This window comes from Lycium ferocissimum, chromosome 12 (assembly GCF_029784015.1).
Source record: "Lycium ferocissimum isolate CSIRO_LF1 chromosome 12, AGI_CSIRO_Lferr_CH_V1, whole genome shotgun sequence".
Taxonomy (NCBI): Eukaryota; Viridiplantae; Streptophyta; class Magnoliopsida; order Solanales; family Solanaceae; genus Lycium; species Lycium ferocissimum.
In genome coordinates, this window is record NC_081353.1 from 54,385,868 (window position 1) to 54,400,551 (window position 14,684).

Below are 14,684 nucleotides of genomic sequence, written 5' to 3' on the forward strand. Positions count from 1 at the left end.
CATTAATGGTGTTCTCCCAGTTCCCATTCTATTACTTCTAGGTGATTCTACAATCTCAATTAGATAGCATTAACACCATTCTTCATCACCAATATGATTATAACAACCCTAAGTCAACAATCCAAAACCCCACCACAGTTCATATGATTCTCTTCATCAAACCCATTAACTTTTCTTCCAAGAACTCATCAATTCACAACTACAAATGATTAGAAGGGGAAAGGATTACCTTTTTGATGTTCTATCTCCTTGAACTCGAAAGATAGGGTTTCTTTGCCCAACAATGGTGTCTCAATCGAATATCTATTGATTTGAACAGTTTAATCATATTAGTAAGAGATTAGGGATTTGAATTCAACCTAGAATCATTGAAGAACTTACCTTGGAGAGTTCTTGAGACTTGGGACTTGTTCTCTCTGCCTTTAGGGTGATATTTCGAGATTAGGGTGTTAGGGAAATAAACCCCAAACCTAAATATAAGTAAAAACGCGAAAATCTGAAGTTTTGACTCGAAACTCGACCCATTCGCGTTGGGCCCGCGACGCCAAGCTATCGTGAGACCCCCTGCAGGTCAAAAGTTCAGAGAAGCACTTTTTGTGCGCTGGGCCCGTGATGCGGTGCCATCGTACGCTCCCCCATGCATGGCTCGTGTCGGCTTTTGCACAGTGTTCGATAAAATTGGCATAACTTCTTGTACATAGCTCCGTTCGGCCTCCACTACATATCGTTGGAAAGGTATTTTAAAGATCTACAACTTGCATGTTTTAAAGTTTTCTCAACAGATTTTCACGAGATCGAGCTGGAAGGCAGACCTATCATAAACTTAGCCGATTCTATCGAATCTTAAGCACTGACTATTCATCTTGATTTTAAAATAACTATTTCCACTCAATCTCATCCCGATAGGAATTCAAATGTCTAAAATGTCACATGAATACTCATTTAACACACTCACACCTAATCTGGATTTACGGGGTGTTAGAAATACGACTTACGACTCGATCGAGGACCCTTTGAAATTTCGAGGCCGGCTTCCACAATTGCAAACTGAGTTGTGGTATTAAAGTGTTGTTTATGAGATTTATATCATTGTAGCTCAATTTAGGAGAACTACGCTATGGATTGGAAAGTGAAGGGACTTGGGAACATCATATAAGGCCAAGGTACGATTCTACATCAAGTTCTAGTGATTATACATGAATCTATGCTACATTTAACCCTTAAATCATGAAATTGAAGGTAAAAATTTAGAATTTTACTATATGTTTCAAATTGGGGATGTGAAAGCGGAATTGAACTCGAAATTTGAAATATAACTTTAGATTTGGACTCGTATAGTTATTGGTAATTCGAAAAAGTAATTTATTTTGGAGTTTAACCACAGGTCTCAGGTTTGACTTTGAGGTTGACTTTGATTCCAACCTAGTCTAAAATTATGAAATTGACATCATGGATCCGTCTAGTCTCGTATTCCTTTGAATAGAGCGAGAACGTGTGGTTGGTTGGAGCGATGAAAGACAGTTTGTGAAAGTTAAGGCATGTTGGACCAAGGTAAATTAAGGTTTTGATCCTTGATGAGGGGATTTTCCCGAATTGATTCACAATTTCGATCAAAGATACCATCAACGAGTTCTAAGCACTCAATACGAGTTAAAATCGAAAGTAACAATTCATAGACCCTATTTGTCTATTCCTAGAAGAAAATTACTCTATGAATTAGGAGAATTACATCACAATAAGAAGATTAAAAAGCTAGGAAATATTACAACCAAATCTCAACCCAAACTATTGTACTGAATTGAAAAGTTCATGAAATCATTCAAGTCTATCGTTCGCATGCGTTTCTTTCCCCTAAAAGCTGCTCCAAGATCCAAAATGCGCTACTTAAGATGAGCTCATGCTTTATATAGGTAAAGGGGTGACACAAAAGAATTTTTGAAAATGACCCTGGTTAAAAAAATTCTTCGCGAGAAGTGCACTTATATAAGAGCTCAACTTGCAGTTGACAAAACGCAAAAATTCCAGATTCCTGCCTCTTCTGCTACTGGCTGCGCTCTCAACCCTCCAACTGCATTGTATCGCAGCTGCATATTGCTTCGTATCGCGTTTCTTCTCATTTCGTCCAGTTTTTATCCCACGTCAAACTTGTTCATCACCTACACAAAAAAGTGACACAATTAGTCTTGATACAACTAAAATCTTCATATTTATGAGCAATTAATATCTAAAGAACTTATAATTATCACATGCATTTCGCTCATCATTGTGCAACCAGTTCAAAAGCGAAACAATAATATTCATTAATATGTACTATTAGCTTTATCTCTTATTGAAGCAGAGGGATTTTTAGCCAAACATTAATTGGTCGTGTATTAGCAGATGATGGTAACAAGACAATCAACGAAGCCTCATGGTTGAAGGGTCTATTTGTTGAACTTAATTTATATTGAGGTGGTATTATTTTTTTCTGTGATAATTAAAATGCTACTATTCACTTAACTAAAGATCAAATGTATCATACGAGGAAAAAATATATTAATATCTAGTATCAATTTATTTGGGGAAGCAAAGGAAATATCCCTGTCCATAAGAGCAATAGTAGAGACAACCTTTCCTGAAAAACATGTGTGTAAAGCCTCTTCCATTAATCAACTTCAAGCTCTGATTGAATTTGAATGGAATTTATGAAAAATGATTTAGCTCATTAGGGCTTTTGTGGAGAGAATAGAGCAAATTTATTGTACCAATCAAAATTAAGCTAAGGTGGAGATTTATAATGTGATCATCTTTTGACGTTACAGATAGTGCGGTTCATCCTATTATAGGCATCTTTTCTCAAAGACTTGGCTAATAATTATTATTAGAGGCCAAGACTGAATTTTGTGGGAGGACCATTTCTTTTTTTCTTTCACTCGCGCTTGGTGCCCACGGTTTTGCTCCTATAAAAGGAGGTGCTGCTCTTTCATCCAAACATATCATAAATTGACTGAATCGCTTTAAATTCTTGATCTCTTTATTATTTTTGTTATTTTATTTTGTTGAATTCTACACTATCTCAATCTCCCGATCATAACGCTTAGTCTGATATATATTTGATCTAATCTTACTACCTAATGTAGTTTGCATTTGGAATTTTGTACGGATAGATATTGACTTCCCAACGTTATTATTCAATGTAGAATAGAGAATCTAACACTAATTATTAGAAAGAAGCTTGAGTGTTGAGATCTCTCGTGGCAAAATGAAATTATTAAAAAGTTGTTAAATGGAGTTATTATCTTTTTTTTTTTTGGGCAAGAACATAATAGTTTGATGTCCATTTTTCCTTCTTTAATTTTTAATTTAGGATCTACATGCCCGTGACACCAAAGCTGCTTTTACAATGGAAACAGAATTTGTGTGAAGTGCTTAAATAAACAACATGCTACCTGCTCAATGGCAGAGGAGCATTCAAGAGATTGACAACACATCATAGAATAAAACACCCGCTTTACCTGCCAACCTCCCAATTAATGATGGATCTTCTTATATAACTCTTGCATAAAAATAACGCACTAAATTAGCGTTGAATGAGCCTCACCCCCTTTTTTTTCAATGACATTTGACCGCCACTTCTTCTCCTCTTCTTCTTAAACAAATAGTTTCTTTGACCAAAATATCCCAATAAAAAAAAAGTTACAAAACTACCTTAGATTGTTTGATAGGAATTGGCCAAACTTTATTTTTTACAACACTTAGTGTTTTTCCATACTGACTAACGATTAATGAAGGTCAATTAATATTTTATGATTTTTTTTTACGATAATGTAGGCATTTTATATAGTTTTTTAAAAAGGTACCGTATAAGTTTTGTTTGAAAAGCTTTAGTGTATTATTTTTTAAGATTTTGATTTAAACGTGTTATTTTTAATCAAGACATAACTTTATTTTGAATATAAATATATTCTAAAAAATATAAGAAAACTTTAAAAGTCGTCAAACTTTAGATGGTCATAACTTACGGAGAAATTTTTTTGCTTCTATAACGCAATAAAATACCGCGCTGTAAAGCGACTTACTCCAATTTTTTTTTGCTTTTTGATACGTTTCAACCCCTAAAATGACTATGCGAACGTCTACGTATCCTGAGTATTGGACATTATTGTTCGAAAAAAATATCGTGTTCTATATAAAATATTGACGTTTTGGAGTCTTACACACTAATCGTTGGTCAAAGTATGAAAAAAAACACTAAGTGTTGTAAAAAATAAAGTTTGGCCAATTTTTTTTGCTTTTTGGTATTGTTTCTACAACGCAATATTTTACTGCGCTAAAGGTAGTTTTGTAACTTTTTTTTTTATTGATATTTTGGTTCAAAGTGATTTTTTAGGTATTTTGATTCGAACTCCGTACGATGCGCGTGCAATGAGAAGCTTAAGAAGAAGAGGAGAAGACAAGTGGGCATGTGTGGCACCACCGTGAAAGGCCAAATTGGTATTTTTTGCGGTTCTTTCACGCACGAAATTCGTGCATTTATGTGTTTTTTTTTTTTTCTGTACTACTTTGGTTCAACTTTTCTTTTTTTTGTATTACTTAAGTCGCGGATTCATGACTCTTGCATAACGTACCCTACCTTTTTCAAGAGTTAAACAAATATTTCTTTGACCGCGATTGTTTGATAGGTTTTTTAAATTGAATTGTCAATTATTATGATTTATACGTTTTATATAGTTTTCAAATAAGTCAATTTTATTTCAAAAAATTTAAAAATATATGTTAAAATTTAAACGTTCACACATAATCGAGTGCAAGAAGTGAAGTATCCGCCCGAATCGGATTTTGAGAACGTATTGAGAGAGAATCGATTTGGTTAGACAATGTGTGGTTGGTAAACAAGGATCGGTTGTTTAGCAAGGTAACGTATCGTCAAATATTCAATATGATTCCACAAGATCTAACTAGTTTCGTTCAAGTAACGGATTCTAAGTAATCTTCGAGGATTCCATTAGTAATGACGATTCAGAATATCACACATTGATTAATCAAAAGAGATTCAACCACGAAAAGAAAGATCAATAATTTGGGATCCTTCCTTTCTTCAAACGGAGCTAAAAGAGATGAGAATCGCTGAACTCAAACGCTTCTCTGATATTCCTCAATGTCCCGGCTATTCACGGAACGTGAAAAGCAGATGATTAATCATCTTAGCATTTTAATCTAGGTGTTAGCAGGCTAGGAGCACAAAGCCACCTTGAGAATTGGACTAACTCCAAACAGTAGGAATTATCAGGTCCCTTCCAATATCAAGTTCGTTCACATATTATGGTTAAAAATGCAAACGAATCAGTCAATTGGATAGCATTTCTGAACTTCAAAGGACCCTTAACAGCATAAGAATTTAGTCTTTCCGTCCTATTTTGAATGTGATTTTTCACATTAATGGTCAATTTAATCTATTTTTTTAAGAGTGATAATTGATCTGAATAAATTAAAATTCGAAAAAGTTACTTGACAACTACGTATAACAATAGCACCGAAAATTTTAGTTTCACGGGAAAATGATCATGTATTAAGAATAATATAATGGTCAATTTTTCATGACATTGATAATAGATATTTTTTAGAGAAAAGGCATATTAATTAGCTTAATTTAAACAAGTAATAACTTTTTTTCTGGTTACTTTGGCAGCCTTGGCCCTGACCTCACTAAAGAACTGACAAAGTACACAAAATTCACAATCTTAAGGGATAGGCTTATCCAGCCTAACACATGTGGCACCACACAAAGAAAAACTCCATATCTTTAGAAAGATACCCATTGTGCCACGTGTCTTTTGGAATCCATGAAAAAAAAAGATCAAAAACCCAAAAATGTATCCTTTTGTAGGATCCAATATTGCCAACCAATTACAATCTAAACATAGTTTTGTTAGTTAGTTTGAAGTGAAGAGTATGGCATCTTTGGCTACTCTTGCTGCTGTACAGCCCACAACTAACATCAAGGGCCTAGCTGGAAGCTCCATTGTTGGAACTAAGCTACATATTAAATCATCTCGCCTTAATGTAAGGTCTACTAAATCCAGGTATGGTCAAACGTACTAATTATTGTTTTTTTTCACTTAAATGCATTTATAATCAGGGGCGTAGCTATATATGTCAAAGGTTAGTCAGTTGAACACCCTTCGCCGAAAACTTATACTGCATATATAGGTCATATGTTGCTACGGAGAACATATGATATAACATAATATGAAAGATCGGTTTTACAGAAAACATGGTTTTTATAGTGAATTGTTATTATGGACGATGGTTGTTAGAGGTCTGACTGTATATATTAAATTTTCGAGCACTCTTGAATATCCTCAGCGAAATTACTGACTTAGCCACGACGGATAATGTATAGAATTGAAACTCATATACTAAGGATTTATCAGGTTGCTAATCCCACTTATTATGATTGGCACCGGTATTTATCTTTTAGATGCTCAGATGGTGTAAATAGTTTACACTGGTATAGATGCTCAGATGTTGTGAAGGACTTGTAGGGATGGGCACGGTACGGTATATGACGATTACCATACCGAAATCGAAACATTTGATGCCGCGGTTTCGGTATTATGGTATTTGGTACGGTATTTTGGTATGCATTTTTGAAAAGTTTGGTATTTTGTACGGTATTCGGAATTGATAAAGAAAATACCGAAATACCGAATATCATACCGAAGTATTCGATATAGTTACATATACAATTCATATATATGTGTATAATACTAACAAATATATAATTAGTATTAGTACAAACTAATTGTTTAGACGTTGGAATTACTTGTACTTTCTTTTGAATATTTTTACATGTGTAAGATTTTAGTATGATATAATTGATTGAAATGCCCTTTTTGAGTATAAGTATATATATCTTGATTGAAATGCCTTTTTGTGTAATTGATTAACGAAGGGCATTGCTTGTACTTTCTTTTGAATATTTTTACACGTGTAAGGTGTTAGTATAATATAATTGAGACGTTTCTTGAATAGCCGAAGTCATAATTCTTTTTTATATGTATATATGTAAGTCGTAGTCGAACAAACTATGGTTACCGAATTACCGTACCGCAAAATACCAAAACCGAACTTAAAATTACCGAACCATACCAAATTAATTTGGTATGGTAATGGTATAGTATTTTTAAATACCGAAAATCGAAATTACCGAACAGAAATTTCAAATACCGTACCATGCCCACCCCTGGTGAAGGTCACTTGCTTTATATTTTAGGTTTGGTAATATCACTTATTATGAATGCCCACCTATAGTTATCTTGATCTGGGAGTGTAATTTTTTTGTACTGTCAATGTATAGAAGTTAAACTCGATCAGGACATTCTGGTACTGAAGCATAGTGGGCGCAATGGTAGCAGGAATCAGCTCTATGCAATAAAAGAAGGGTCTTAAAGAAATGTCGCTCTGTAAAATTAAGCATATGTTTTTATTTGGTCATTGTGATCTGACTGATTATACATTTTTCCTAGGGGTGGTTCTGTGGTTGCTAAGTATGGTGACAAGAGTGTATATTTTGATTTAGAGGACTTGGGCAACACCACTGGCCAGTGGGACTTGTATGGTTCAGATGCACCCTCACCATACAACCCCCTTCAGGTATTTTATCTTTTTCCCCTTTAAACAGATTCGTTCTTGCAGTAATACTTCATATTTCACTCTGTACTATCCCAAAAGAGCTTTTCTCCATTTGTTGGTATGGTGTAAGGCTGTAAGCAATGTTTCATACTCTAATTGACATTTACATGACCTTTTGAGGAGTTTCTAACATTACGCTTTCAATAATAGAGGCATTAGTAACTTTTTTGTGTTTAAATTCAACTTCTCAATTCTCATTCATTGGCAATATAAATGAATTGTTGGCTTTCTTAAGTTCAATTATGTTGATCGACAACTTATGGAGTGTTTGTTTAACTAGGATTTTGGTATATATTTAGGAGTACTTGAGCATGTATTGAGCATAAGACAAACTGTTCCCAGTTATGGTTTAAGGAAGGTTAACAACCAAGCCTCTATGAACCGAAATAGCTTTCGTGAGGACTATGAACATAACCTGGAATTTCTAGACATATTCTTGGAGAAGTTTTTGCTCTATTAATGTCAGTATTCAGTAATGAGCATAAGAGCTATAAGTGACCAAACTAAATTTCTCACCCTATGCTAGACAGTAGTGTCTTCCAGATAGAAAATGCAATTGAACTGTTTCCTGGTTACTTAAGCTCATAGGTGGAACCAATATTTTAAGTCAGTGGATACAGAGTACCACTGAACCTGCTACTTTTTTTGTGCCAGCATACTTATTCTAGACATATGTTTTATAAAATTTTCATATACCCACAGTTAGAGTCCAACACACCAACTAAGAGTTTGCTTGCCATGCTTGTATGGACTGATTGAGTCCACGTAAGCTCAGAATTTGGTTGTGCTATTGTGGTAACGTTCTTTTGTATTGTGTTGTGTTTGTAGAGCAAGTTCTTCGAGACATTTGCTGCTCCTTTCACCAAGAGAGGACTGTTGCTCAAATTCCTGATATTGGGAGGTGGCTCCACTCTTGCATACTTCAGTTCAACAGCATCAGGTGATATACTACCAATTAAGAAAGGCCCCCAACTTCCACCCAAGCTTGGGCCACGGGGAAAGATCTAATTTCTTTTCAATAAAACTTTCTCAACCTTCATTTTGTAATTGATGTATCTGTCCCCAGCTTGTAAGTATTCTTGAAGCCTACATTAGACCTTTGTTACAAGAAGTTGAATCTTGTGGCATTCGGTTTATCTTGTTGCAAAGTTGGAGTATTTCTTTCTAACTTGGTGTCTTATAACATTTGATTTATCTTGTTAAGATGTTACTTCTTTCGGTTTACGTAGGTGTCAATGCCTATTAAATGTTTTTAGTTAAGCTTTATTTAGAACGTCAATAACCTACTTTGACTTTGAAAAGGCCTTTTGGCGGTGCTGGAGCTTCGATTACGAGCTCGACCGAAGGCCAAACCCTGTATTTGTCTGGAAATATTCATAAATTATGTATGAATTATTAATTTAGTAACTTAGAAGGACTAAAATCCCGGTACCCATGGCTTAAATCCCGCCTCACCTCACAGCTTTTGAACTTCTAACTTCACTAAAACAGGAAGCTCCTTGCTTTAAATTTGGATCACCATGTCAAGCCACTGACTTCATATTGGCTCACTGCTTCTCTCCATAGGAGGAAATTGAAAGGAAAAATTTCTTATAACTGGCAAGGGAATTGCCTTAAAACCAAATGATTATACTATATGCCGTATAAACTCCGAGTTCCAGATTACAAAACTCGTTTAGCAGAGGCTATCCAAGGTAACAATGGACTATAAAAAAGTCCATAATTTCCATGGTTGTTTGTCAACGAGGTGACATCTTCTGCAGAGTAAATCATTTCAAAAAGTGCCACACCAGCAGGCCTAATAACTATTTTCCCTATTTACAAATAGGAATGACTTGGTGAAATCCTAGGTGTGTCTGATTCATCTCAGTATGTACATTTCATGCTGATTGTCACTTGGATGAATTTCTCTGTCTTGCCTCTGATGATCGGTGTTCTGGAGTGACATCATTTAGTGGCGTGCCGTTGGACTTCTAGAACCAACTAAGTTCTCTAAGTAAGAAAGTTTCTTGTTTGTGACTATATTAGGTGGTTTCTTTGCATCGATGTTTATGTCCTCCTTCAAATCTTTCTTTGTGTCGTTTTCTCCTTGTTCCACTGTCCATCCCATGAAATCCAACAGTGTCATTGAAGTTGGATTCTCTACAGAGTTAAGCTTTTCTATTTCTTCCTTAGCATTTGGGAACCTTCCTGATGGTGATACGCGTAGTGAATCTCTTAATAAAGGGGACCTCTTTACTTCAGCACTGGAAGGATTTTGGGCCATAGCATCTGCTTGGAGCACATCTTCAATCCGTGACATGACTGTGTGTGCCCTGCTCTCTATTATTCTTGAATAGCTTTCTAAAATAGCTTGCCCCACGTCCTGTAAAATAAAGAAAAATATAGGTCATAACTTACTAAAAGCCCAAGAACTAGTTCCTTTTTAGTGTTGCAACATTATGTTTGAAGCCATCAGGAAATGATGAAACTAATTGCTTGTTTGGCCAAGCTTATGGGGAGTCAAAAATGCTATATTTTAGAAAGTTGAGGTGTTTGGCTATTATTTTAGGGGGAAATAAGTGCTCTTGAGTAGTTAGACAAGCTGTTTTTCAGAAGCTAAAAAAGTAACTTTTCTCAGAAGCACTTTTGAAACATTGATCAAGCAAAAAGTTCTGTTCTAATATTGGCAAAAGTGTTTTTCAAACTGATTAGCCAAGCACAAACTGCTATTCTCCAAAGTACTTTTAAGAAAAGCACTTTCCCTAATTAGCAGATTTTGGAAGCTTGGCTAAACATGCTATAAGTTTAAGAACAATGAGTCCCAGATGGATATTCTGGTAACAACAGAAAACATCCAATTGCATATCATAAAGAAACAAGGAAAGCGCTTCTTCTTCTCTAGAAAAAAAAATATCATTAAAACTTTGAAGGTAGATAAATAGAGGGTGCTTCTTACCTCGTTGTATTGGATTTTGCTAATGTCTAGAGATGACTGAGGAATTCCAGGGAAGCGCTGCTTAAGAATAAGCAATATAGTCTCTGCTCTGTCTTCAAAGATCTCTCTCTTCTCTACACTAACGGCTGAACCCCATGCTGACTTCCCATCTTTAGCAGTCATCTTTCGTCTCCAAATAATTACAGAAGCCTCAAGTTTGTTCTTGAGGTCTAAAATTTTATGTTCTGAAGTCAAGTCCATCATTGTGAGGAAGTAATCCGGATCAAAGTATTCATCAGTAATGCTCCTATAGATCCCATCTCCAAGACTTGCTCTACCGTTCTACACACAAAAAGAGGAAATATTACATCATGATGTGTTAATTCTATTCCACCTCTAGAAAGAAAAGAACTTCAATGAAAATACTCAATAATGTGACGGTACATTTTATAAGAGATAGTTACAGTCCAATGTCTTTCGGTGATCTAATGTACAAAATTGCCAAAGAAATGTATAATTTTTGTATATTAGGTATAAAATATATCTACAATATACATATAATATACGTAAGGTATACATAAATATACATATATACATAAAATACACATAACCATTGTAAAGGTTTTGTATATTTTGGCTAGCGCCAGTAATTAATTTTGCCGACGGGCCAAAAATGAAAAAAAAAAAAAAAACTATTCATATAATTTCTATGTTCAAGATTTCTGTTTGTTCTTGTACCTTGGGTAGGGAATCTATATAACTTTCAGGGATTTCCATTTCTAACAGGACTTGAGCATTTATGGCCATGGCTGCTTTAAGAACTTGGTTTACTGAATCCTTCTGAAATTGCAGCCATTTCCTTGTAACATCAGACAATCCATTAGGGGGAACCTTAGGAGTCGGTATCCACCATTTGTCATCGTTCCTCCCTTCCTGTGAGTCGTCATCCTTTGATACATAGGAGAACTCATTTTGGTCTTTAAAGCTGTCTAAGCAATCCTGTTAGTCATCAGTCCAAGCATAAGCATCGGGAGTTAAAGATTACTAGTGTTTAGTCAAGCTTTCAGAGTCTGTTTATTTTAAAAAGTGTTTTTTTTGTTAAATAATAGCGGTTTGTATTTGGTTAATCAATTAAGTGTTTTTGTCAGTATTATTGCAGAAATTTGTGCTTGACCAAGGTTTCTAAATAGCTTTTGGAGAAAAACTACATCTTTTAGCTTTTGGAAAATAACTTCTGCTACTACTCAAAAGTAGTTACTCCCTCTGTCCTAATTTATGTGATATTTTTCGCTTCCCGAAATTCAAACTGCATGAACTTTGACCAACATTTTGAGATGCATTTTTTCACCAAATTAATTTGAGAAAAGTTGCAACTTATAGTACTTTTCATTTAGTTTTCAGATATATAAATTTTAATCTTAAAATATTGAGTTAATCTAATCCAATTTAGCTTCAAAAATTAGTCAAATTGACTCTCAAAAAGCGAAATGTATCACATAAATTGGGACGGAGGGAGTACTTTTTTTTCCTAAAACCTTGATGAAACACCTCAATTAGCTAAAATAAGCGTTTTTTTAAAAAGAATAAGCACTTTTAGCTTCCAGAAGCTTGGCCAAACAGACTACAATGACTTAAATGAATACTTTTCTCTTACAAGGAGCATAGCATCTAGCTTGCGTAATGCTGGAATGTTCATTTGGAGATCAGTTCTCTGCTTCGTCACCATAACCTGAAAAATAATATTCATGTGCTCTTGTTAGTTGTTAGCTAGATAAATGATATACGCGAAGAGGAGTTTGAGAGTTACCTCCATGCATGATGTTCCATCTTTTGATATTTGTTTAGAAGGAACAAATTCAACAATGTGATCTGTTACAGATAACAGCCAATCAATTTCTTTTCTCCATTTGGTTTTTCTATCTGCTGGCATAGGCTCTAATCTCTTCTGTTCCCCAAAGGCAGAAGCTGCATTTTGAGAGAAGAGATAAAGAATAGGCAAAACAAAGTATTGTTTGAGAAAAACGGTCATATAATCTCTAAATAAATAGATTACAGGGAAACATTATACTATTGGTGATATTGTGTGAAATATTTGTAATATCCTTGGAATGAATGTCATATAAAGTGGAACCGAGATGGTATATGCAGCCCGTACCTGCTAGATTTGTGATTGCATTTGACAAGGCCAAGGCAGAAGAGACACCCTTTCCTCCACCAGACATATCCTCACCAAGCAGCAACTTTGCAAACTTTTCCTTCATCATCTCCGTATCTATATTGGTGCCAAAAAAAGTAGGTATGTCAACAATGTGGCCAAAAGATATATAACATTTAAAAATAATAATACCGTTTGAAAAGTGAATATAATGTTTTTCATGTTTGAGATAAATAGAGGATCAATAAACGAAAAGAACCTATCGGATTTGGTCAACTCCCAAATAAAGGAGGAAGGTCAAAATTAGGTCGATAGCTATTCGCTAAAACTAGTCAATTCATGATTCTTAACATTGAATGCATCGTCAAACGTGCTGCAGAAGTGTCCAAATATGGGGCAGAACAGTTGTTGAGGATTCATTCATACAGCCGCCCAAACTAGTTTGAAATTGAGCGTAATTGCTGTTACATATTGTAATATTATCAAAAGACTAAATTTTCCCACATTTGAACAGTTTTCGACACAAGTATTTGGTTTGCGCTATTATCTTTATCTCCTCATGAATCGTATGTTTGTAACAATAGGGACTGAATTAGTAGATGGCTTGCCTGAAGGTTGGGTCTGTTTCGGACGAGGGCTAGAGACAACAGACGACTCATTGGCCAAACGTGACTTAATAGTCCCGTTACGATTAAGCACACATCCAACCCTTTGAATTTCAACAGGCTGATCATGTAAAGGTATTGAAGCTTCACTTTTCGACGTGGCCCTTTCATCCCCCGAAGCCAATATTGATGAATCGCTGCTACAATTATTGTTCTCAATAATCACACTTCGCGCTTCCTGTCCAATATCTTCAGACTTTCCTTTGAAATGCAACAACCTAGCCTTGCATATTTCTTTCGCTTCCTCAAGCGCTGCTCGAACCATCTTTCTGATTCAAGCAAAATAAAAACGTATTACGCGATAAAACTCGTGACCATGCAACAATATGATTGTGTCTCAGTTTGAAACAAGTTGGGGTTGGTTATGTGAAACTCGAGATTATAGGACAGGAAAATTATATGGGGATGCAGGAAAAAATATGCAAAGTTTGGCTAGGAGAAGAAAAAGGGTGCAAAGAAGGAATTAGGCAAAGTTTTGTTTCTTCATGTAGAAAGTAGAGAAAGTAGGAGATTTTGGTGTTAGTTTTGCAAGTTTTTGTGAATGGTTGAGACTTGAGAGAACGTGCGGTGCATGTTTTAGCAAACAGGTCACTTTGCTAATTGATAACTTTTTATATATATGTGTGCTTATTTGGATTAGCAATTTGGCACTAGCTTTTCGGAAGACTGCCGAGGCATTGATGGCTGAATATTTTTTTGCTTTAAATAAAAGTCAGACATCCCTCCCCATAAATAGATGAAAGGTGTGCAAAAGATCTTATTTCTTTCCAAAGAAGATATCCTACATTGTGTTTTAAGGGACAAAACGAGTTATATAAATACTCCTAAATATAGCAAAATGCATATATAGGATTCATTTAAATAACCCTGACTAATTTTAAATTAAAGTGTGGTTGGTTGATTGATTAATTAAGATGATAAAAGCTTTTATTTATTGGCTGAATATTTTCTTACTTTAAATGAAAGTCAGACATCCATCCCCAAGAATAGATTTTGTGCAAAAGATCTTATTTTTTTCCAAGGAAGATATCCTACATTGTGTTTTAAGTGACTTACTTAACGAGTTCTATAAATACTCCTAAATCTAGCAAAATGCATACTAGTATATAGGATTCATTTAAATAACCCTGACTAAATTTTAAATTAAAGTGTGGTTGATTGATCGATATATTAATCTATATCTATATTATATTAAAAGAGCAAAGGGTTGAACTTTTTGTCCTTCATTAAAAGACTCTACAATAGACAAAATTATCATTTACTATTTTTGGCA

General features: G+C 34.9%; 2 protein-coding genes across 2 annotated transcripts; one reads left to right on the forward strand and one right to left on the reverse strand.

Moving 5' to 3' along the window:
- Positions 1-5,862: 5,862 nt before the first annotated feature.
- Positions 5,863-8,898, forward strand: LOC132040039 (photosystem I reaction center subunit VI-2, chloroplastic-like). The gene is made up of 3 exons (XM_059430645.1): positions 5,863-6,062; positions 7,509-7,635; positions 8,503-8,898. The coding sequence occupies exons 1-3, from the start codon at positions 5,932-5,934 to the stop codon at positions 8,680-8,682; spliced, it is 438 nt and encodes a 145-aa protein (XP_059286628.1). The 5' UTR covers positions 5,863-5,931; the 3' UTR covers positions 8,683-8,898.
- A 248-nt stretch (positions 8,899-9,146) lies between these two features.
- LOC132040891 (rop guanine nucleotide exchange factor 12-like) lies at positions 9,147-13,990 on the reverse strand. Its single transcript, XM_059431582.1, has 7 exons — positions 13,355-13,990; positions 12,747-12,863; positions 12,399-12,556; positions 12,246-12,320; positions 11,330-11,590; positions 10,613-10,933; positions 9,147-10,039 (listed from the first exon to the last, which is right to left on the reverse strand). Exons 1-7 carry the CDS (start codon positions 13,674-13,676, stop codon positions 9,626-9,628), a joined length of 1,668 nt encoding a protein of 555 aa, XP_059287565.1. The 5' UTR covers positions 13,677-13,990; the 3' UTR covers positions 9,147-9,625.
- Between the last annotated feature and the right edge of the window lie 694 nt (positions 13,991-14,684).

Excerpts from the sequence above, each read along its gene's own strand:
- LOC132040039 (XM_059430645.1), top strand. The coding sequence starts at position 5,932 with ATGGCATCTTTGGCTACTCTTGCTGCTGTACAGCCCACAACTAACATC. Across the intron at positions 6,063-7,508 it reads GTAAGGTCTACTAAATCCAG|GGGTGGTTCTGTGGTTGCTA; the intron begins GTATGGTCAAAC and ends CATTTTTCCTAG. Across the intron at positions 7,636-8,502 it reads CACCATACAACCCCCTTCAG|AGCAAGTTCTTCGAGACATT; the intron begins GTATTTTATCTT and ends TTGTGTTTGTAG.
- LOC132040891 (XM_059431582.1), bottom strand. The coding sequence starts at position 13,676 with ATGGTTCGAGCAGCGCTTGAGGAAGCGAAAGAAATATGCAAGGCTAGG. Across the intron at positions 12,557-12,746 it reads TGCAATCACAAATCTAGCAG|CTTCTGCCTTTGGGGAACAG; the intron begins GTACGGGCTGCA and ends CTCAAAATGCAG. Across the intron at positions 12,321-12,398 it reads ATGGAACATCATGCATGGAG|GTTATGGTGACGAAGCAGAG; the intron begins GTAACTCTCAAA and ends ATTATTTTTCAG.